The 22,917-nt window shown below is 41.3% G+C and overlaps 1 protein-coding gene across 2 annotated transcripts in view; it reads right to left on the reverse strand.

Annotated features, from left to right (window-relative positions):
- Positions 1-1,936, reverse strand: part of Mrps9 (mitochondrial ribosomal protein S9) — a 52,943-nt gene extending 51,007 nt beyond the window's left edge. Inside the window, exon 1 of one of the 2 annotated variants that reach the window (XM_052744998.1) lies at positions 1,753-1,936. In XM_052744998.1, the coding sequence (XP_052600958.1) occupies positions 1,753-1,887 (135 nt within the window). In that variant the 5' untranslated portion in view covers positions 1,888-1,936. The remainder of the gene's footprint in view (positions 1-1,752) is intronic. The other variant, XM_052744997.1, reaches the window with a different exon arrangement.
- Positions 1,937-22,917: the final 20,981 nt, after the last annotated feature.

A 22,917-nucleotide genomic window follows, 5' to 3' on the forward strand; every position in this document is an offset into this window, starting at 1 on the left:
TGTACACAGCCTTTGGGAACAGTGATATGAAATACTGGAACTGAAGATGTACCTATCATTTGCAACAATAACCTCACATGTGAAAATCTCCCTACAGAAATGAAAGCACAGAACCAGAGCAAGATGTTTACTTTGACAGCATTAGCCAGAAAAAAGTAGCAAGCAATCAGAACTTGTTTTAGACATAATAAAAATCTTATGTGCATTTCCCCTATAATTTAAAAAAGTACAAGGGATGTGACCCAACAGGGCCTATTTTTTTAATTTGCATTTTTACACATAATTATAAGAATATGGAGAAAGACAGAAGGGTAGACACTAGGTTCAGAATGCAGGAGAGGGAGAGAAAGCCACCTACCCCATCCCCACACATTATCACAATAAAAATATTCTGTATGCTACAGTTCCTCTCATATGCAACTATGTGTATAAAGAAATATTCAACAGTTGGTCATGGTGGTGCACACCTTTATTCCCAGCACTCAGGAAGCAGAGGCAGGCGGATCTTTGTGAGTTTGAGGCCAGCCTGGTCCACAAAGCAGAGTTCTAGGACAGTCAGGGCTACTCAGAAAAACCCTGCCTGGGGGAAAATATATATATATATATATATATATATATATATATATATATATATATATATATATATATATATATATATATATATATATATATATCCAAAGAGATGTATAGAAGAAACTAAAATGTCCAGCACATTTTCCAATTTACAAAAACAACAACAACAAAAACCGATGTTTAATGGATCAATGGGCAGGTTGGTTGCCTTATGTTAAAACATCAAACAACACAGAAAAAGATGACCAGTCATTCTGCAAAATAGTTTTAAGATCCAGTATTGAACTTCACTGCACTATCTGGTGCTAGTATTTCTCTACCAATATTTGGTGCTCTTTCTATTTACAACGTTCTGTTTCCCAACCCCCCCACTTCTTTGGGCGCACATTCTCAGTCTCTGGAGGTCTCTTTTCTGGCCTGTTTGTACTTGAAGGCCCTGTCCCTCTGCCTAGTCGGGTTCTACCACCTCCCGGTGCGCTTTTCTTGGGCTTCAGTTAGTCCACAGGGTAACAGGACTTCACAGTTAGGTCTCCCCCTGTGTCACAAACACACCGACCGAAGGGTGTCCTGAAAATCTCCGGTGGAACACCCCACAGACACCTTAAATACAATCATAGCCCACACTAAACTCGTTCTTCCCTCTTCCAGTGACCCTGGCAGTGGACCCGCATAAGCGGGTAACAGAGCCACGAGCTGGAAAGTCACAGCCTCACACTGCCCTCAGGATCGAGCGAACTGGACAAAATCCTGCCCTCCAAATGTCAGAAGGCAAAGTGTCGGGGAAATTACGAAAGCTGAAATTGCACCCTACGAGGCGCTTGTAAAAAAAAAAAAAAAAAAAAAAAGAAAGAAAGTCTCTGTCCCCTCCACGGAGCGGTTTTCCCCCAGGACGTCTTCCGGGTCGCAGCAGGATTCGGCTCCCCTTCACCTCTGGGACCGATCACCACACCTAGGCAGCCGCTAAGCTCCATCAGCCGAACGCGTCGCCGGGCCACGCTCCTCACCGCCCAGGACGAGGATCTGCCCGCAGCTGAACCGCGCGCTCCCACGCGTGACCTCCGACCTCTACCCAACACCGCAGGGCCGGGGGCCGCCACGGGCAGCGGGCAGCCCCGGAAGGGGAGCCGGCTCACATCACCCCACCGCACGGACCGCCATCTCCAACTCCCCGGACCTTACCTGGGACCCGGGACCCGCCTGCCAGTCAACCGCCGAGCGTATCCAGTACCCGGGTCTCTGGCAGAGGCTAACCCTAACCGCGTGAGAGAGCCGGCTGGAAAGCGCTCGACCGCAGGACACACAGGGGGCCGCCATGTTGGCTGGGAGAGAGAGAGAGAGAGACCCTGGCAGGAGGGGCAGGGGGCGGGGCCTAGAGACTGCGCAGGCGCAGACCGCCAGGCGGAAGCGCTTCCCTAGCAATGGGAGCTAGGGGGCGTGTCCTGCAGTCCAGCCCCTCGCCGCCGATTGGGTGCGCGAGGCTTTGGCCGCTGGTTGACTTGCACGTGGCTTCTCAGCCTGTCACTAGTTGTAGTAGGAAGCGGTACCTCCTCACCCCGCCTTCCAGTTCTAGCATAGTGGCGGTACCCACACTCAAACAAGCCCTTCTGCAATCCTTGCTCCCATTGCATGAATTTCAAGCTTGCTTTCTTGTCTGCCTGCCTTCCCAGAAAGGCCTTCTTCTCCTCTTGAACTTGCCAGCTTTCAGGATGTATGTCAAGACCTCCCTCCAGCTGCTGACAAACCTTACTCTAGGTTCCGACTCACTCTTGTGTTAACTCTTAGCTGTGTGACCCATAGACTGACCCACAAGCACTGCTCTGCTTAGCTTCAGGGATCTCCCTATAGTATTGCCTCTGAGCCTTCAAACCAGTAAGAACAGAGTGGCTGTGTAGGCGTAAATTGACCTTGCTTTCTGAAACTTGTAACGCCCAGGGTGATTTCTACCAGGTACATGTTTTCCAAACATGTTGAAAGAATCAATAGAAGTTTAAAACAGAAAAATGAGATCAAAGTGACTAAGTAAGAGGCTGAGGAGATGGCTCAGCAGTTAAGAGCACTCGATGCTCTTGCAGAGGACCTGGGTTTGGTCCCTAGCACTCATGTGGCAGATCACATCTGTCTGTAATTCCAGCTCTGGGGCATCTGACGCTGTCTCCGTATTTCAAAGGCATCATGTCTATGGTGTACGGACATACATACATACATGCAAGCAAGCAAAACACCCACAAAACAGAGCTCTGGGGAAGTAGGAATAGCATAATTTCAGAAAACAAAAGAGAAAAACTCTGAATGGAATGTTTGTTGTTAAGGAGGAAAAAGTCACCATTTCCCCTTCTGTTTACTACTTTTTACATTAATGAAAATCTCTTTAATCTGTGGCAGAGGTTCAGGACTAGCATTTGGAGAGCAAGACTTTAGAGCTCACTAAAATAGAGATGTTGGCTAGGAAAGCAGGTAGGCTAACTGCAGATTTTTAGTTCTCTCTCCGTTCCTTCAGTCCCGTAGTCTCATCTCCAGCTCTGTAGCAGATCTCCTGTGGCCTCCCCTCTCTCTTGCCAATAGACAGGTCATCCAGACAAAAGCTAAACAGAAATGCTGGAGCTAACTGATGTTATAAACCAAATGGGCCTCACATATTTACAGAATATTTTACCAAAACGCGGAAGAATATACTTTCTTCTTAGCACCTCATGGAACTTTCTTCAGAATTGACCGTGTACTCGTATGCAAAGAAAGTCTCTACAGATAGAAGAAAGTTGAAATAACACCCTACCCTATCTAACCACCATGGATTAAAGTTGGATTTCAACAACAACGGAAGCAACAGAAAGCTTACAAACTCATCAAAACCAAACGACTCATGACTGAATGAAAAATAGGTCGAGACAGAAATTAAAGGCTTTCAAGAATAGGATGAAAATGAATACACAACATACCCAAACTTATGGGACACGATGAAGTAAGTTCTAATAGGCAAGTTCATAGCATGAAGTGCCTACATATATTTTAAAAAAATGGAGCAGTCTCATACTAGTAATTTAACAGCACACCTGTAAGCTCTAGAAAAAAAGAAAGAAAGAAAGATTACATCCAAAAGGAATAGATGGCAAGAAATAAGCAAACTTGGGCGGCGGCGGCGGTGGCAGCAGCAGCAGCAGCAGCAGCAGCAGCAGCAGCAGCAGCAGGGGCACACGCCTTTAATCCCAGCACTCAGGAGGCAGAGCCAGGAGGATCTCTGTGAGTTCAAGGCCAGCCTGGTCTACAGAGTGAGTTCCAGGACAGGCACCAAAATTACAGAGAGAAACCCTGTCTCAAAAAAATCAAAAACAAAAACAAAACAAACTCAGGGCTGAAATCAATAAATAGACACCAACAAACAAAAGCAATACAAGGAATCAATGAAACAAAGAGTTGGTTGTTTGAGAAAAGCAATAATATTGACAAATCCTTATCCAAATTAATTAAAGGATGAGAGAAAATTCAAATTAACAAAATGAGAGCTGAAGAAGCATTCATAACAGAAACTGGGGAAATTCAGAGAATTATAAGGATGTATTTCCAAAACTTGTGCTCCACCAAATTGGAAAATATAAAAGAAATGGGTAATTCTTGAGACATACCACTTACCGAAGTTAAATCAAGATCAGATAAGCAACTTAAAAAGACCTATAATCTCTAGTGAAATAGAAGTAGTCATTAAAGTCTCGCAACCAAAAAAAGCCCAGGGCCAGATGGTTTTAGCACAGAATTCTACCAGACTTTCAAAGAAGAGTTGATGCCAATTCTCCTCAAATTATCCCACAAAATAGAAACAGAAGGAACATTGCCCAATTCATTTTATGTGGCCACAGTTACTCTGATACCCACGCCACATAAAGACTCAACAAAAAAGATAATTACAAATTGATTTCCTTTATGAACATAGATGCAAAAATACTCAATAAAATACTTGCAAAAAAACCCAAGAACACATCAAAAAGATCATCCATCATGATAAAGTATGCCTGATCCCAGGGATGCAGGGATGGTTCAATGTACATAAATCAATAAATGTAACCCACATATAAACAAACTGAAAGCCAAAACCCACAGGACCATCTCATTAGATGCAGAAAAGGCCTTCGGCACAACCCAACACCCTTTCATGATAAAAGTTATGGAGAGATCAGGAATACAAGGGACATACCTCAATATAATAAAGGAAGTTTAGAACAAGCCAATAGCCAATATCAACTTAAATGTAGAGAAACTGAAAGCAATTCCACAAAAACCAGGAGCAAGACATGGTTGCACACTCTCTCCATACCTATTTCATACAGTACTCGAAGTCGTAGCTAGAGCAGTAAGACAACTGAAGGAGATCAGGAGGATGAAAATTGAAAAGGAAGAAGTCAAAGTATCTTTATTTGTAGATGATACGATAGTATAAATAAGTGACCTGAAAAATTCCACCAGGAAATCCTACACCTGCTAAACACTTTCAGCACAGAAGCTGGATATAAAATTAACTCACAAAAAAATCAGTAGCTTTCCTATACACAAAATATAAAAAATAAGAGGAAAGTAGGACACAGAGATAGAAGCACAGAAGAAAACTACACGAAGACACAGGAGAAAATCATCTATAATACAAGGATACACACACACACATACACACACACATGCATACACACACACACACACATGCGCGCGCGTGCATGCTACCAAAAGTAGGAAATGGACCTGGGGCAGGTTTTATTCTCACAATTTCTAAGGAAATCACCTTTACTGGCACATTGAACTTGGATATCCAGCACTAAGGAATAAAAAGGGTTACAATCATGTTGTTTAAACCACTCAGTTTATGGTACTTTGTTATAGAAATTGCAGCAAAAGAACTAGTGTGTTTTACCAGTGCTATTACTAAAACAACTAGTACTAAACTGTCCCCCAGTTTTTGATATTCCATTCATCAAAAAGGTAGAACCCTCCCCTAAGGATCGGCTGATCCAATGATCTGCCTCTGAAAAACAGCATAACGTGGAAGTCGTACTTCCAGGGTACTTTGGCTTCCCATCTCCTCTTTTCTCTTCAGGGATCTTTTGGGGAGAACCTGGATGTCATATCCTGAGATAGCTTCATGCTCTCAGAGACGCAACTAGCAAGAAACTGGAGATTTCCACTAATATCTTTCCCAGAAGTGACCCCTCCCACCAAGACTTCCTATGGCCACAGCCTCTAGCCATATCTAGATTGTCACTTTGAGGGCCACCCTGAGCCAGAACCATAGACAATAGGCAATTGGGTGACATCACTGTGAAATAATATCTCAAACTACTAAAATAGTACATAATTTGTTATGCAGGAATAGATAACTCATCAATCTGGGAATTGGTTTAAAATGCAAGTTCTTCAGTCTCTCCCGCCAAAACTCAGTACTGATTTATGCATTTACAGTGTATTATCAGAGCCCATTCCATCTTTTGTTATTATTATGATAAAATGTAACATTATCATTTTAGTCATTCTAAGTGTACAGTTCAGTGGCATAAGGCATCGTCTCCTTACTGTGCAACCGTCACCACCAGCAGGTTCACAATTTTTTCACCTTCCCAGATTGAAACTCTGTCCTCGTCAAGCACTGACTTCTCCCTCACTACATCCCCAGGTCCCTTGAAACCATCCTTCTATCTTCTGGATGAATCTGGCAATTCTAGAGACCTTCTCTACACGGAACCCTGCAGTGTTTGTCCTTTTATGACCACCTTACTTCACTCACAGGAAACACAGTGTGCTGACACTTCAGCCACAGCATAGCATATGCCAGAATTTCCCTGTTTTAAAGGCTGAATAGATGTATAGATGCAGTATATTTTGTTTGACTGATGGTCGAATGATAGACATTTAGATTCTTGTCAGCTTTTGGATATTGTGAATAATCCTGCTGTGCATGTGGGTATATATTAACAAATATCTGTGTCAGCGGTGGGTTTTAATTCTTTTGGATACGTACCTAGGAATACAATTGGAGAATTTTTGTTTTTAACATGAACAGATTTTTTTTTTAAAACTTCTGTCAACACAGGCAATGCCTACAAAAGAGACTTTGCATTCTATTTAAATCTACAACTTGAAAAGTCTCTCATTATCTACATCCCTCCCAGCTAAATAAACAGCGTGTGTAGGATAAGAAAATGTGCAATGTAAATTTCCCTGAAATGGTAAAATATTTAGGAAGCAATTTCAGTATAGAAAGGCTGTATGTCAAGTTTCTATAATAGTTTAAAAATAAAATCTTGTCTGAGCCTACGAATCTGTTCTCACAAGACGCATGCATATTGCCATATTAATTGAATTTTGATAAATTGAAAATAGAGCAAGTATCTTCTTTGGTTTTATTCACAGTGTGGCCCAAATCCATCCACTTGTGCTATTTACCTATGAGCTGTCAATTCTGTTTGCTATGGAAGACACAACACACACAGGGAGCTGTCAATCAACCCTGTTGTGATGCTTCCAGCATCGTTTCCTCAGACATGGTTATCAAAAATAAAACAAGTCACGTGTGCAACAAAAGGGGAATCAATCATGACATTTTGATGTGTGATGAAAATACCTTCAGCACGTACAAGTTCAGAGTCAATGTTTATAGACCCAGTGATTCCTTAACTTTGTCTATGTATCGTTTGCCTACGTTTCATCATTTTGAAAGATGCATTTGGGTGTTTGCCTGGCATGGACAAGGACCAGAGTTTGATTCCTAGCACTTTATCTCCCCCTTTCACATACACACACACACACAAAGCATACTAACATTGAAAGAATTTATGACAATCGGGGGTGAGTTTTGAAGTAGTTCCAGAGCTGAGGGGATAGATCCTTAAGTAAAGTGCTTGACATGCAAACATGAGGACATGAATTTGATCTCTAGCACCCACATAAACAGCCAGGCATAGTGGTGTACATTTCTAATCCTAGCACTGGGAAGGTGAAGACAGGTAGAACCCTGGCCCTCATTAGCCAGCCAGGCTAGCTAAATCAGTGAGTCTCAAGTCCTAATGAAAGATCCTGTGATGAAAAACAAGGTAGATGGCTTTGGAGATGTGATACCCAAGATATCCCTCAGGCTCCTACGCACATGCGTGTGTAATTCCTCTACTTAAAATAATAGTGTGCTAAATATGCGTTGTATCATGACTTGTTTTCTCTCTCTCTTTCAGTCTCTCTCTCTCTCTCTCTCTCTCTCTCTCTCTCTCTCTCTCTCTCTCTCTCACACACACACACACACACACACACACACACACACACACTAGGGATTAAGCTCAGAATCTTGTTCATTCTAGGCAAGTGCTCTATCACTGAACTACACTCCAGTATATATTTCTTTATTGGGTCCATGAGCATGGTTTTGGACTGGATACAGACTACCCTGTGACTGTGACTGATGCTGAGTGAATATAAAGAAGACCCAGTAAAAGAGAGCTAAGGATCCAAGACTGTAGACTAGAAATATTTAGGATGCTGGGACTTTACAAATCAAAAGAGAAATGAATATCATTGAAGTCAGTAAAATCACAAAGGATTTGGCAAATGACTTAATAATAAAATTCCAGAAAATGAGAACCTAAATTGAACCCCTTAAGGCATAAAAGAGACTATTTTAGGACAAATGGAGGAGGTACCACTTTACACAGCAGGGAAGGTGTCTTAAAAAGTGCATTGCTCATAAGACATGATGGCACCTGAAAATGTAAATAAGTAGAAGGAGGCAGCAACCTAGGCCTGCACAGTGAGAAACATTCTCAATTGCAACTTTTGTCTCAGCCTTTAAAGAAAGTACAGACAAGAGCAAGAGGGATTTTGTGTCTCTTTCAGAAACAGGATAAGAATTTAGATGGACTGTGGGGACAGTTCTAAGAAATGTAAAAGAGAAATATATAAATTGTGTGTACTCATGCACATAACTACATACAATGTATATGTATCTATGTACATCGATCTATCTATCTCTATCTATCTATCCTGGAGATATATGTATATCAGTACAAATATAAAGAACATTAGATAAGGGCTGGAAAGATGGCTCAGTGGTTAAGAGCCCTTCTGTTTCTGTATTCAGTCTTATTTTCCTATGTCAATTTCTGTCACAGTCCTCCCTACTGTCTGCCTAAGGACATTATATTTATCTGGCTTGCTTTGCAGTAGTCAAAAACTGACTTCCTATTTTATGTCTTTTTTGACTAACAGAGTGTTTTGGATGTGTGTGTGTGTGTGTGTGTGTGTGTGTGTGTGTGTGTGTGTGTGTGTGAAATTCAAATATGAGTGCCTTCCGTCAATCACATATCACTTCTACCATGCCCACCTCGTCTTCCTCCTTGGTGTCCTGTATCAGCCTCTTCTCAAGATCAGGTTACACCCATGTTTTCTATGTGACCTATCCTTAGTGCACATGCACTCATTTCAAGACTACTCCCCAGTATAGACAGGAGCTTCAGAACTGCTCAGATTTTGCTTATTCAGAAAGAATTAGAATTCTAAAGTCCAAAGGATTCTTCTAGAAAGGCCCTCCAAGCAACTGTTTATTTCATGATTTGGAGACATGGATATCCTGTCCAACATTCCTGATGACCTGGCTGCCCAGCTGGCAAGTGGGAGGTGGATGTTTCAGAAATTGAGGTAAGAGGTTAATCTACACCAGGTCTAGCCAATCTTTATCAATATGTATTGAAGCATATTTTGCAAGGCTCTGGTGACAGAAACCATCTGGGTAGTGAGATGAAACCTGCCTTTCAGAGGCTTACAACCTTATAGGGGGAAAAGATATTCGCATACATATAATTCTAGAGAAACCGTGATAGAATCACGAAAGAATTGCAAAGTAATTTAAGAAAGCAAGAAGGAAAACATTGCTTCCTGCCAAATGGATCAAGATGGCTTTGTTTCCTAAACGTTTTACAGAGCTGCAAATCAAAATAAAGAAACTGTCTAACTCATTTCTCTACTTTGGTACAGAACTACTTCTGAACTTTCTGAGAATGATTCAACTATCCCATTTTTATACCTACAAGGTAGAATTTTCTGTCTCAATTCATCCAATCATGTGATTAAAAATTATCTTTCAATATCCTTAAATGACTCTTAAGCATTTGCATGCCACCTTTCCTATTTCCACTGAAGAACATTCCCAGCCATTTTCCAAGTGTTTTTCCAAAATCAAGAATCAGATCTGATATCTGAAATTGTGTCCAATTTCAAAGATCGTATCATCGCTGAGCATGTGATTAAACTCTTTATGAATAGACTTTGCTGTGATTAAGTTGTAAACACCTGCATGATGCTATTTTGACATTAGAATGTCTTAAAGGAACACTTTATGCTGAGAAATATAGATTTCTTGAAATAAGCATATCATTTTTCAACCAAGCTGTTAAGGATACATTCTTAAATGGCCCTTGAAGCTTTGACATACTTACATTTATATGATAACTCCATGTTTTCCTACCATCCTAATTATATGTTGAACGTACTGTAGATATACATTGATGACCTCAGGGCAAGCAGCTGCCAAATAATTATATATTCTTTATCATTTCTTTTTCATTCAGGACAATACGTTTATTTTGTTTTTAAAACCAAAAATTCAATTTAGAAATTAATGTGCTCATGCTGTTTATAGGATGATCAAGTTGATAACACGAATTGGTACGATTTCTACATTTCCAAAAAAAAAAAAATGTATAGATTTGGCCTATTGTTGAAAGGAGAGATCTTGAGAAACACAATAGAATTTTTAGCCTTTGACATTCCATTTGAGCATATGGTAATAACAAGAATGGTAATGAAGACTGGTGGGATGTCTCAGTGGGTAAAGGTCTTTGCCTCTAAGCCTAATGAGCTGAGTTCAATCCCTGGAATATGTGGTGATATTTTGTGTATGATCTAACAAATAAAGCTTGCCTGAAGAGTTAGTAGTTAGTCATTACAATCAAACTTGTAGCCATGTTAGGTATGTTTTAAAAGTCAAACAGAGATGTATTTTAGATAGACAGGTCATCTTCAAACACTTCATAGATCTACAAAATATGGCATTTAAGATGTTTTAATATCATAGGTTCTTCTTTTTATGACAATGAGACATGTCTGCTCTGGCAGCACCAATCTACTTCAGAGAAGATGATGGGCATTGAAGAAAACTCCATATGGAGTTTACTTTCTTTGTGGTAAAAGTTAGCCACTGGGCAAGAAAATGCCCTTGCCTTGACTGCCGACAATGTGCTGTCCAAATTGGACAAGCAGGACACAAAAGAAAGGGCTACTAAACTTTGCTAAGATAAGGTAGGAAAGCCATTCAGAAAATTTTGCTTCACAGATAAGTCTGTCAGGTATGCTAGGCCTGTAGGCTGAAGATGGATGTCCCAATGTTGCAAAGGAACCTTGGGTGACTATGCAGGCAGCCAACTGTTTCTGTCATTTCTCACAATTTCTGAAAGTTGCTTGCTTGAACTTCCTGCTTACTTAGGTAATATTATTTCCTTCTTGAGTCTCTGAGGGAGTTAAAGACTAGATAGTTATAGTTTTCCTTGTTAACAAATTCAGAAAAGAAACTCACTAAAGAGGTGTAAAGTGTTTAAGTTTGAGAGACATCAAAAGATAATTTTCAGTTACAAGATAGGATAGAAAGCGAATTAGGTACAACACTTTGGACTCACCAAGATAGGATAAATAATGGAGTATTTTCTCTGAATTTGTCAAGTGTTAATGGACTAGACATTATTGATGTAATTATTGCCTGTATATATTGTATATAGTTATTGTACTTATTGTATATAGTTTTTCTTATATTAGTTATAACCTTTTTTATTTTAGACAAAAAGGGGAAATGTGGTGATATTTTGTGTATGATCTAACAAATAAAGCTTGCCTGAAGATCAGAGGGCAAAGCCAGCCACTAGTTAAGCGTAGAGGCCAGGCAGTGGTGTCACACATCTCTGCTCCCAGCATTTGGGATCTCATGCCTTTGCTCCCAGTACTTGGGAGGCACACATGCCTTTAATCCCAGCACTAGGAAGGCTGAGACAGGAAGTGATAAGGCTGGACACACACACACACACACACACAAACACACACAAACACACACAAACACACACAGAGATATTTAATAAAACTGGAAACAAATGTTGTAGATGCATGCCTTGCTAGTAATAGAGAGAGGCTCTTGCTAAATGATGGGCATGACCATGTGTTTAATCACCTTGTATCCATTTGTGTGGCCAGTTGGAGGCAGCAGAAACAACTCTAACTGGTTGTAGTGGAAGGGAATCTACTTCCACCCACATGTTCATCAGCTTGCATGATCATTGAAAAGAAAGGTGGCCCTGGCCACAGTTGAACTTTGGGAGCACCTCCCAGGCCCTTCGACTTCATAGCCTCTCACATTAACAGGGATAACTAAGCTGAGCCCACCTACTCTCCATCACTGAACTCAGCTACAGTTTCCAGTCTCATTTGAGCATCTCTGAAAGCAGACACTAAAAATCATATCTGCAGCTCTAGATTTGCATGTTAACAATATAAGAGCAGAAAACTGTTAAACAATATTGCATGTTGCTCCAGTGTGGACCATTTTCCCAGCAGTATCCAGAATCTACGACATAGTTTGCTTGTTGTTTGTTTGTTTGTTTGTTTGTTTGTTTTGGATGTGTGTGTATGCTTGTGCATGCACAGGTACACGTGTGTGGGTGCACATGTGTATATACATGCTTATGAAGGCCAGAGGACAGCCTTCGGTGTTCTTCCATAGGAGCTGTCCATCATGTTTTGTTAAGCTAGCATTTCCCATTGATTAGGCTAGGCTGGCTGGCACCCATCTATACTCCCCATTCCTGCTCCAGGAATGCTGCAATTACAAATGCATGCAACCATGCCTAGCTTTTTCTGTGGGTGCTGGGCGTGGAATGCATGTCCTCATGCTTGCAAAGTGACCACTTTTTCAACTGAACCACCTCCAGTCCCCACAGATGTTTCTGAAGGAAGGAAGGTGAAATGGAAATTGGAAATTAACCTAACAGCTTTTGAGACAACCACTTAATGAGCACATTGCAGAGAGGTCTTAAAGATCCACTAAATGATGAGTTGAGATAAATTTGAGGTCCTTTTCAAACACTTTAAGGGCATGGGCCATATCTGCTCTGTATATATGTTATTCCTGACTTGGTAGTTTGTAGCTGAAAGTTTTCCTGTGCCCACCCGGCTCCTGTGTCCTTGTGGTCCCGCATCCGCTCAGATCCAATGAACACACAGAGGCTTATATTAATTACAAACTGTATGGCCTAATGTCTCAGGCTTCTTGCTAGCTAGATCTCACATCTTAAATTAACCCATAATTCTTATTTATGTTTAGCCACGTGGCTTGGTACCTTGGTGATATCCACAGCAGTAGTTGTCCTTTTCTCCCCCATCTCCTGTCTCCACCATCCTTTAGTGGCCAATATTCATCTATAGATTATTCTATAACTTTTAAAGTCTTGTGGATATTAACTTACAATTTTGTAATTTTGTTTCTTTAACTGAATTGAGAGTATGTGCAAATTGAGATTTTGTGAGTACATTTGTGTGCGTGTGGGTGCGCACCCACACACACACACACACACACACACACACACACACACACACACACACACACATATATATTTGACAGTCCTGAGCAGGATTGGCCATTACACTAACAGTGTGATTATGTGATGAGGTTGTATTCCTCTCTTGTGGGCCCTGGCCCCCCATTGTGAGTGGCTGCGGCCTTGCTTGCCGACCTTGACCAGATGTCCTCCCTATTCAGATTCCCTGCCGGTTTCCTTCTCACCTAACGTTCTACCGTTCTACCGGAGGTTCTTTGTTCCTGTATCCTGCATTTGGTGTAAACAGCTTAGATGCAAAAATGTAGCGAACTTCTGCCCTCCGGGATCCGCCATTGTGCTGTAAGCCTGTATTTAAGGTTTCCTCCCTCTTTCAATAAACAGCATTCGGCTGGCATTCGGCATTCAGCCGTGGCGAATGACTCGCTGTCTCTTGTCTCTTATTTTTTAATCCACAGCCCCTCGCTCGGACATGGTGAACGGGTGGTGATAGCGCGGGCGTTATCCCTACACTCTCTATCCATCCATCTATCCACCATCTCTCTATCCATGCATCCATCTCTGTAGTACTAGGGATCAACCCTGGGCCCTGTGCATGCTTAGCAGGACTTACCACTGAGCTGTACCACTAGTCCACCATTTCTATTTTTATTGCTTGGGAAAATGTCAGTGAAGATGTGTAAGCCTGAGAAAGATGCCTTCTTTTGAACCTTAGAAAAAGTACCTTGGTTCCTGCAGCATGCTGAAGGCAATGTGATGATTTGGACAATGATAATTATCTTGGCACTGCCACAATAGCATGTACTTGATGTGTGTTAGCTTCTACCGGTGCCAGCAAAAGGAAAGTGCTTGTTTTGGTCCATGGTTTCAGCCACTGAGTACTTGTCCCCATTGCTTTGGGCAGCAAGTGTGTGGTGGGACATAGTCGCTTAACTCATAGTGGTCAGGAACAGAGAACAAAGTATTACTGTAATTAACAACGCAATTCCATGTAATTTACCTGGTAATCAAGATAGGTTTATTTCTGGGATAACTTACAGTCAATAGGGGTTGGTTACAGGATCCAGGAGAGATGAGGTACCATCCAGCGGAGAACTCTGCCTTGGGGTCCCATCCAGCTTCCAGGACCACAGGGTATCCAGAAGTGCCAAACATGTATGCACCTCCAGTCTTTAAGGGGCTCCCTCTCAGTCACGCCCCAGGTGTGGCAGTTACCTACTGTCACTCTAGGGGCAGTGTTTCAAGGTCAAAGCTGGAACAGCTACCCACTACAGCAAAGAGCTGAGAAGGGGTCAAGTTCAAATCTCCTCAAGGTCACCTCCCAGCAACTTAACTTCCTTCTTCTAGCCCCCTCCCCATCCCCCGTGATGTCAGCTGGTGACACAGCCCTCCAGAGACATTTAAGATCCAGGCCATCGTGATTTTGTTTTTGTGATGTGGGGTAAAAGATAACAGGAACTGCTCATGATGGGGCAAATGCCTCTCTCCTACAACCATCTTCAAAGTACGGGTTTTTCCTATGGATTTCCAAAATACTCATCGGTGTTTCCCTTTCTACTTAGATGTTTATAGTTGTGTGCAAAGCCAGCACCTGTGTATTTCTGTTAGTGAATTACTGTGAAAAGTATTTAATTGAAGTGCCCAAGTTCAGAGCCTTTAGGAATTAAAGTGAATTTATTCCACATTATGTCCAACATCGTATTTATCGTAGCAATTCCCACCTATTAAGGCATTTTACAATTTAGATTATTAACTATACCCACCACAAAAGTAATTTATTTAATAATTTATGTTTTCAAAGAAATTTCAGTGTATTTCTACCTTATTTGGTTCTCAGACCAGCCTAATTATATTTTAAGCATGCCAGATGGTAAATTTTGGATATATAGGACTGTACCTTTTAAGTACTAAAGCCACATGCTAATTAGAATGCTTTTATTTTTAACATTAAAAAAAGAAGGAAGGAAAAGAAACAAAGAGATAGAGAAATAAGAAAGAAAGGAAGAAAGAAAGAAAGAAAAAAGAAAAAAGCCACCATTTAAATACAATATATTTAAATACTACAAAAGAGAAACACAATGTTATCAGGGTAGATTGGCTGTGAAAACAGGATCAGTTGTGACATCTTTTATGTGCACTTAACTTCTTTGCGCACAGCTGTGTGACTTGCATATGGTATGCACGCCCCCCCACACACACACCACACGGAGAACAAATCAGAAGCTCCTACATAAGAAGGTCCTTTACCAGTTTTTGGCATAATTGCACTGCCTCAAATAGTAATTTCCTCTAAGTATTTATACAAAGTTTCATCTCCTTTGGGGATGAAGTTTAGGCTCCTCGTTTGGAGAGTGAATTAGCAAGACCGAGAAAGCAGTGGGCGCAGGTCTCCCTTCCCTTCTGCCTTTTGACATTTTTCCTCTGTGGGATTGGGACCCTCTTTGCATAAATCTTTCTCCCTTAACTAGATAGTAGTCTCTCTCTCTCTCTCTCTCTCTCTCTCTCTCTCTCTATATATATATATATATATATATATATATATATATATATAATTTTTTTTTTTTTTTCCCGAGACAGGGTTTCTCTGTGTAGCTTTGCGCCTTCCCTGGAACTCGCTTTGTAGACCAGGCTGGCCTCGAACTCACAGAGATCCGCCTGCCTCTGCCTCCTGAGTGCTGGGATTAAAGGCGTGTGTCACCATCGCCCAGTTTCTATATTGTTTTTTGATTGTGATAAAATATACACGGCAGCAGATTCACATGTTAACCACTTCAGCTCACTGCCCCAGTGGTGTTAGCACACTCTAACTGCGTGTATGTCACCAACCTTGACTCACAGAATTTTGTGCCTTGTAAAACCTGAACTATAAGGCCCTATTGCTTAAGAAGACAGCAGCACAACTCATTGAACATAGAGAAGTTGGGTGGTGCCGACATAAAGTCTTCACCTCTATGTTCTAGTGTTTTGGTACGAGAAAGTACTCTGCATACTACCAAAGGAGAAACCTAAACACTAACCCAGCCACAAACCTTTTGATCTCCAGTGGTGTCCTTCCTGTAAGATATGCTGGGACAATGGTGGCACAATGTTTGTGGGAGCAACCAACCAATGTCTAATTTGACTTAAGGCCCATTCCATGAGATGGAACCCAAACCCCGCATTGCTTGAGTGATCAAGAACCTGAGACTCGATAGCCCAGAGACCCAGGGTAAAACCAAATACTACTGGTATTTAAAAACAAACAAACAAATAAACAAACGTAGTGATAAAATGACTCCAAACAATAATCTGCTATTTTCATAGATCATTACCTTGCTCAGCCATCATCAGAGAAGCTTCTTCCTGCAGCAGATGGGAACCAATACAGAGATCCACAGCCAGACATTGAAGAGAGAGAAAGAGAGAGACCTTGGACCATTCAGCTCTAAATGGGATGTCTCTATCAAATCCTTCAAGGGAACCTGGATGAAGAGGAAGCAGAAAGAGTGCAAGAGCCAGAGGGGATGGAGGGCACCAAGAAAACCAGTCTTCCTAATTAACATGAGCAAAGCTCATAGAAACTGAAGCAGCATGCACAGGGCCTTCATGGGTCTGCACCAGATCCTTTCCGTATATAATATGACTTTCAGTTTAGTGTTTTAAATTATGAGATTCCCGAGTGAGTAAATAGGTGTGGGTCTCAGATTCTTGTGCCTTCTCTTGGGCTTCTTTTTCTTCTATTAGTTTGTCTTGTCCAACTTCGATGGGATGGGTTTTGGTTTTATATTTTATTTTGTTATATTTTATTATTGTCTCTTAGAAGCCTGTTTTCTAATGAGAGACAGAAAGGGAGTGAATCCAATGGGAGGGGAGGTAGGGAGGAACTGGAAGGAATAGAGGGAGGGGAAACTGTAATAAGGGTATATTGTGTGAAAAAAGAATCAATTTTCAATAAGACGAAAATAAGTAAATAAACAAACTGATCTGTGAACAGGAAACAGCATTCCATTGTCTCTCCCGGAGCCCCTAGCAACCAGTGTTCTACTTTTGTCCTTATGAATGTAACTAGGTACCTCAAAAAAGGAAAAAAAACAGGGCTGGAGCCATGGCTCAGCTGTTAAGAGCATTTGTTGCTCTTGCAGAAGACCCAGGTTTGTTTTCCAGCACCCACATTGAGCACCTCACACTGGCTATAGCTGCCTTTCAGATGCAATGCACTCTTCTGGCCTCCACAGGTGCCATACACATGTGGTACACATACAGGCAAGTAGGCACACACACTCACATATTCAAATAAATAAATAAATATTTTTAAAAAGTCGAACAATTCTGTGTTCTTGTGACTGGTTTGTGTATTTCACTTAGTGTAATGTTCTGGGGGTTCATCTATACTGCATGTAATATGTGCCAGGATCACCTTTATTTTAAGAACCATAGCCTATCAAAGGTATAGGCCACGTGTTGATTCACTGAGTGTAGCTCACTGGCAGAGCACTTGTCCAGAATGCCCAAGGCCCTGGGTTCAATCCCAGCACCAAAAACTAAGCGCAAACAAAAGGTGCACTTATGTTACATTGTTACCCATCTGTTTATTGATAGACACTTGCTTTGTTCCCATGTTTTCACTTGTAAATAACATGCAATGTGGCTACTGCTCACTTGGGAGATTTTTTTCCCACTGTCATTTTCAACCTATTTGTATTTCTATGTCTAAAATCTCTTAGAGGTGATACATATTTGGATCATTTTATTTGTATGCTCTTAATGGAGATTTTAATTTCATTACATTCAAAATAATTCCATTTTCTACAAGTCTTTACGGCCTTTTTGCCCATTTCCCATATTGTTGCCTTTTTTGTTTGGTTGATCTTTAATATTTGCAGCAGAATGTCTTAATTTCATCCTTCCTTCCTTGTACATGCGATAGATATTTTCTTTGTTTTTGCCATGGGAATTATATCTAATCACTAAAATTGTCAATAATAAGTCAAACTCCTCTCTTTTAACCATAGTACAGTTATGAATGTCACAAAGTTACAATTTTTGATATTGTAGGTCTAAAGGTCAAAAACATATTTATTGAGTTTTATGCACTGATTCCTTAAATTATGTAGAAAACCAAGTGTGGAGATACCAGTGGTAGCTACAGTAGAATCGACTTTTAGACTGGTCATTATTCTTTAATGTATTAGTCTGAAGTCATGTAGGGAAAAAAGGGGATATAAACACATGTCAAACACTAGCCTTTTTTTTTTCCAAGACAGGGTTTCTCTGTATAGTTCTGACTGTCCTGACACTCTCTCTGTAGACCAGGCTGGCCTAAACTCAGAGATTCACCTGCCTCTTGCAAGTGTTGGGATTAAAGGCTCAGACCACCACACCTGACTAAACTATTAGCTTTCCTAATTGCCCATGTACACATTATTATCAGTTGCAAATCATGATCATAGCTTATAGATTATGAGTCCCTGCAGCTTTTCTGTAGCTAGGAATGTCTTCATTACTCGGGCATTTCTTTTTCTCTTTCCTCTTTTTTTTCACACTTTTTTTAATTTAAAAGTTTTTTTTTTTTCATTTTACATATCAACCACAGTTCCACTTCTCGCCTCTCCTCTTGCTTCCTCCCTCCCCCCATCTACTCTTCAGAGAGGATAAGGCCTTCCATGGGGAGTCAACAAAGTCTGGCATATCAAGTTGCCAGGGGCCCTACAAACTGCTCAAGCCACAATACTGTCACCCACATTCAGGGGCCCTAGTTTGGTCGCATGCAGGTTCCCCAGCTGTCAGTTCAGAGTCCATGAGTTCCCACTAGCTGGGGTCGGCTGTCTCTGTGGGTTTCCCCATCATGATCTTGACCTCTCCCCCCTTGCTCATATAATCCCTCTTCCCTCTCTTTGACTGGACTCCAGGATCTCAGCCCAGTGCTTAGCTGTGGATCTCGGCATCACAGAACCTTCATCCAGTAACTGAATGGAAGCAGATGCTCTTGGAAACTGCACAACCACTATACACACCACTACAGTCTTCGCTAATACGATTGTACACTGAAATTGACCAAAGACTAACTGTAATTTTCAGGAAGCGTGAGACCTTCAGTGGACTGACTCCCTGGTTCCAAAATAGCTACATTTGGAAGACCCTGACACAGTTGATTCAATTTAATTTCTGTCATGAAGATCTGAAAAGTGTTGCATGAATCCTAAATGGTCTTATAATAAAAACCTGGAGCCAGATATTGGGGTAAATGCTGAAAGATCAGAGGAAACAAGCTACAGCCACTTCTCATCTTGCCAACTCCTCAGCCAAAAAGAGAAGATCCTGTCTCCACGAGTCCTCAGACTGAATGCCCCTGAGTCCTCAGCCGAAGGGGGCTAATTCCTGTCTCCTCCCTCCTTATGTTCCTTTCTCTGTCCAGCCATATCACTTCCTGTCTCAACCTTCCTAGTGCTGGGATTAACGGTGTGTGCCACCGCTGCCTGACCTCTATGGCTTACTCTGTGACTAGTTCTGTCCTCTGATCTTCAGACAAGCTTTATTTCTCAGATTACAAATACATCACCACAGAAAAGTATGCTCTAACAGATGGCTGTTTGCCACTCAGGGCTATACCTAGCCAGGAAGCAAACACCACAGTGAGTTAAACCTCACCTAAGACTTCAGTTCAGAAATGATCTTGCTGTCTCCCCCGTCTATCCAGAAGCAGTCTTTTGTCCCTCTGGGACAAATACCCCTGTTCCCTTTCCCTTGTCTCTTTCCTCTTCTCCTTCGTTCCTTTACCATCACATCTTAGCCCCTTCTAACACAGACCTCCCCTTCTTCTCCTCTCAAAAATGACACCTGCAAGGTCACTTGCTGCTGTTTTTTGCCTGAGTCAGAAAGCAGCCACTTTAAGTTTGTCTCCCGCTTAATAAAGGATCTCTCTGTGGGGAAAAGAAAGAATGAAAGAAAGGAAGGAAGGGAGGAAGGATAGAAGGATCTCTTCCGGGTAGAAGGGAGGCCAATAGCATCACAAAACCATTCTTTTCTAAACACTGAGGCTGAATATATGCGTCATCTTTCCATCACGCTAACAAATACCCAAGATAGTCAACTTACAAAGAGAAAGATTGGCTCACGTTTTGTGGGACTCTGGTCTATATTCACATTTGGCCTGTGTTGAAGCCATGAATGTTAATACATGGGAATGAATACGGTGGTGGGGCAAAACCACTCATCTGACGGCCAGGAAGAAAAGAAAGAGCTGGGGCTGGGATCCCATGGCCTCCTTTTACGGTCCCAATGGCTTAATGACCTCTCTCTAGGCTTTACCTCTCAAAGATTCTACCTGTTCCCAATAACCACCTGGTTGTCAAGTCTTTAACACACATGCCTTGGGGGACTTTCAAAACCCAAACTATCATACTGAATAAAAAGCTGCATGTTCTGCGGTTGTCAGTCTGATGACTTTCGTGACAATTAAATTTACTGAAGAATTTTATAGAGAAGGGAGAGGGACTTAAACAAAATGTCCAGATGTCATCTGTTAAAAAATGTTTTATTGAGACAATAAAAAATAACATCAACAAGCACTAAAATTTTAATTAAAATATGATTTACAATGCTGCTCTGCCCCACTACGAGCATCCTTATTGGTAGAATATAACATCGCTCCTATCCTCAGGACCCTCCAACACTCCATTTGACTTTTCCAGTCTCACACCCAAGAACTGCACTCTGCTCTCTTTTCTATGCCCAGGAGCATGGAATTCTCTTCAGTGCTTCCGAATCCACTGACAATATCAATCCCTCCCTTTCATTGCTGGCTCCATCACTAAATAGATGTGCATTATGTTCTCCCGCCTTCTGCTCTGAATATTCCAAGTATTGCGTTTCTGTCAATTCATTGATTGAAGAGCTTCCCTCACAGAATGTTGACAGCTGTTTCAGACATTTACTAAATAACTCGGGTAGCAGCTGCAAATGGATTGGCTAAAGAAGATTTGGAACCATGTCATTAGCATTCATCAAATGCACACGGTTCCATTGAAAAACCCCTTCATCACAGAAGTTGACCCTCAGGAAGCTGCTCTGAGGAAGCTCGGTAAGCGTCCAAACAGGACTGACTAGTGCTTAGCTCTCCGCTAGCCGCCTTTTAGTGGAGAGCATTGATATGCTTGCTGTCAAATCAGTTAGAATTCTATCTATAACTAACCTTCCTCTCATTTGTCTCCTTTGTCCGTATGAGGGAGATACAGAGAATTAATATGTGTACTGCACACACAAATCCAGGGTTCTGGCTCACTGAGGTGGGCACTGGTTTCATATAATGCGCTATAAAGCCCTTGGACTTGAGCAGATGGAATTCCCCAGACATAAAGTGGAAGTGACCTAGTCACCTCACTCAATAGCTTTCTGAACACACAGGAATATCTTCATGAGAAACAAAAACTTAAGTATCTTAGTCACCATTATGCTCAAAAGTGTACTAAAATTCTACAAGGAAACATCCAAGTACTACTGATAGATATTTAGTGTGGTGTAAACATGAGATCTTTCTTTCTTCCTAGATGTTATAAGTTATTTGAATGTATAATTCTTACATAATTGTAAGAATAAACTTTAAATTAAAATCCTTTGAGAACATAAAGGAAACTATAAGTTACCTTCAGAGGTTAAAAAAAAAAATCCCTGGTCCTTCAACTATCATAAAAGGACCTTCAGTTTGAAAGGAACTTTCCCAGGGGCTGATTCCATAGATCTATAAGTAGATAATACAGTATTTGTTGCATAAACAGTTCAGGGTCTTTAAAAGAATTAGTACTCTGTAAGAAGAGAGGACTCTCAAATATGGGTTTATATTTAAAAAATGGCAGTATGTGATTAGTACTGAAGCTGAAAATCTGAATATCTATACAGCCAAACTGAAGATACATAAGGGGTAGAATGGTGCATTGAATTCAGGCTGTCGAGTTTCCAGACATCGACATTTGTTCAGATGGCTCAACCGACAAGAATTTCTCTGTCTTCATTGTTTTAGTTAGGGTTTCTATTGCTGTGAAGAGACACCATGACCACAATAACTCTTACAAAGGAAAACATTTAACTGGGGCTGGCTTACAGTTTCAGAGGTTTAGTCCGTTATCATCCTGGTGAGAAGCATAGTGGCATGCAGGCAGACATGATAATGGAGAGGTAGCTGTGAGTTCTATATCTGAATCTACAGGCAGCAGGAAGAGAGAGTGACACTGGGCTTGGCTTGAGCATTTGAAACCTCAAAGCCCACCCACCCTCAGTGACACACTTCCTCCAACAAGGCCATACCTATTCCAACAGGGTCACAAGTCCTAATAGTGCCACTCCCTATGGGCCTATGGGGGCCATTTTCATTCGAACTACCACACTCATCTTTCCACCTTATTTAAACAGTTTGGGCCTTGTTTTGAGCAATGTTCCTCTGCTTGGGTTTTCCCTAATTCCTGCACCAGGTATTGACTTCCTCTTTCTCACTTTTTTTTAACTCCTCTAATGCACTGATCTGGACCTAGCTTCATCCTGTCATCCAGTTCACAAGCCCTTGACAGTTTTCAAATCACACAAGGGCATTCATCTTAATTTTTAGCTGATACCACTGACTAATAGTTCTTTGCTGCAGCAGCCTTACTGGGGCATGATTGACATAGACAAACTGTGCCTATTTAAATAATACAACTTGATGCATTTTGACAATATCTTCACCTATAGAGAAACCCTCACTATAGTCATGATAACAAACATA

The sequence above is a fragment of the Peromyscus californicus genome, unplaced genomic scaffold (assembly GCF_007827085.1).
Source record: "Peromyscus californicus insignis strain IS unplaced genomic scaffold, ASM782708v3 Scaffold_19__1_contigs__length_69161282, whole genome shotgun sequence".
Lineage (NCBI taxonomy): Eukaryota > Metazoa > Chordata > Mammalia > Rodentia > Cricetidae > Peromyscus > Peromyscus californicus.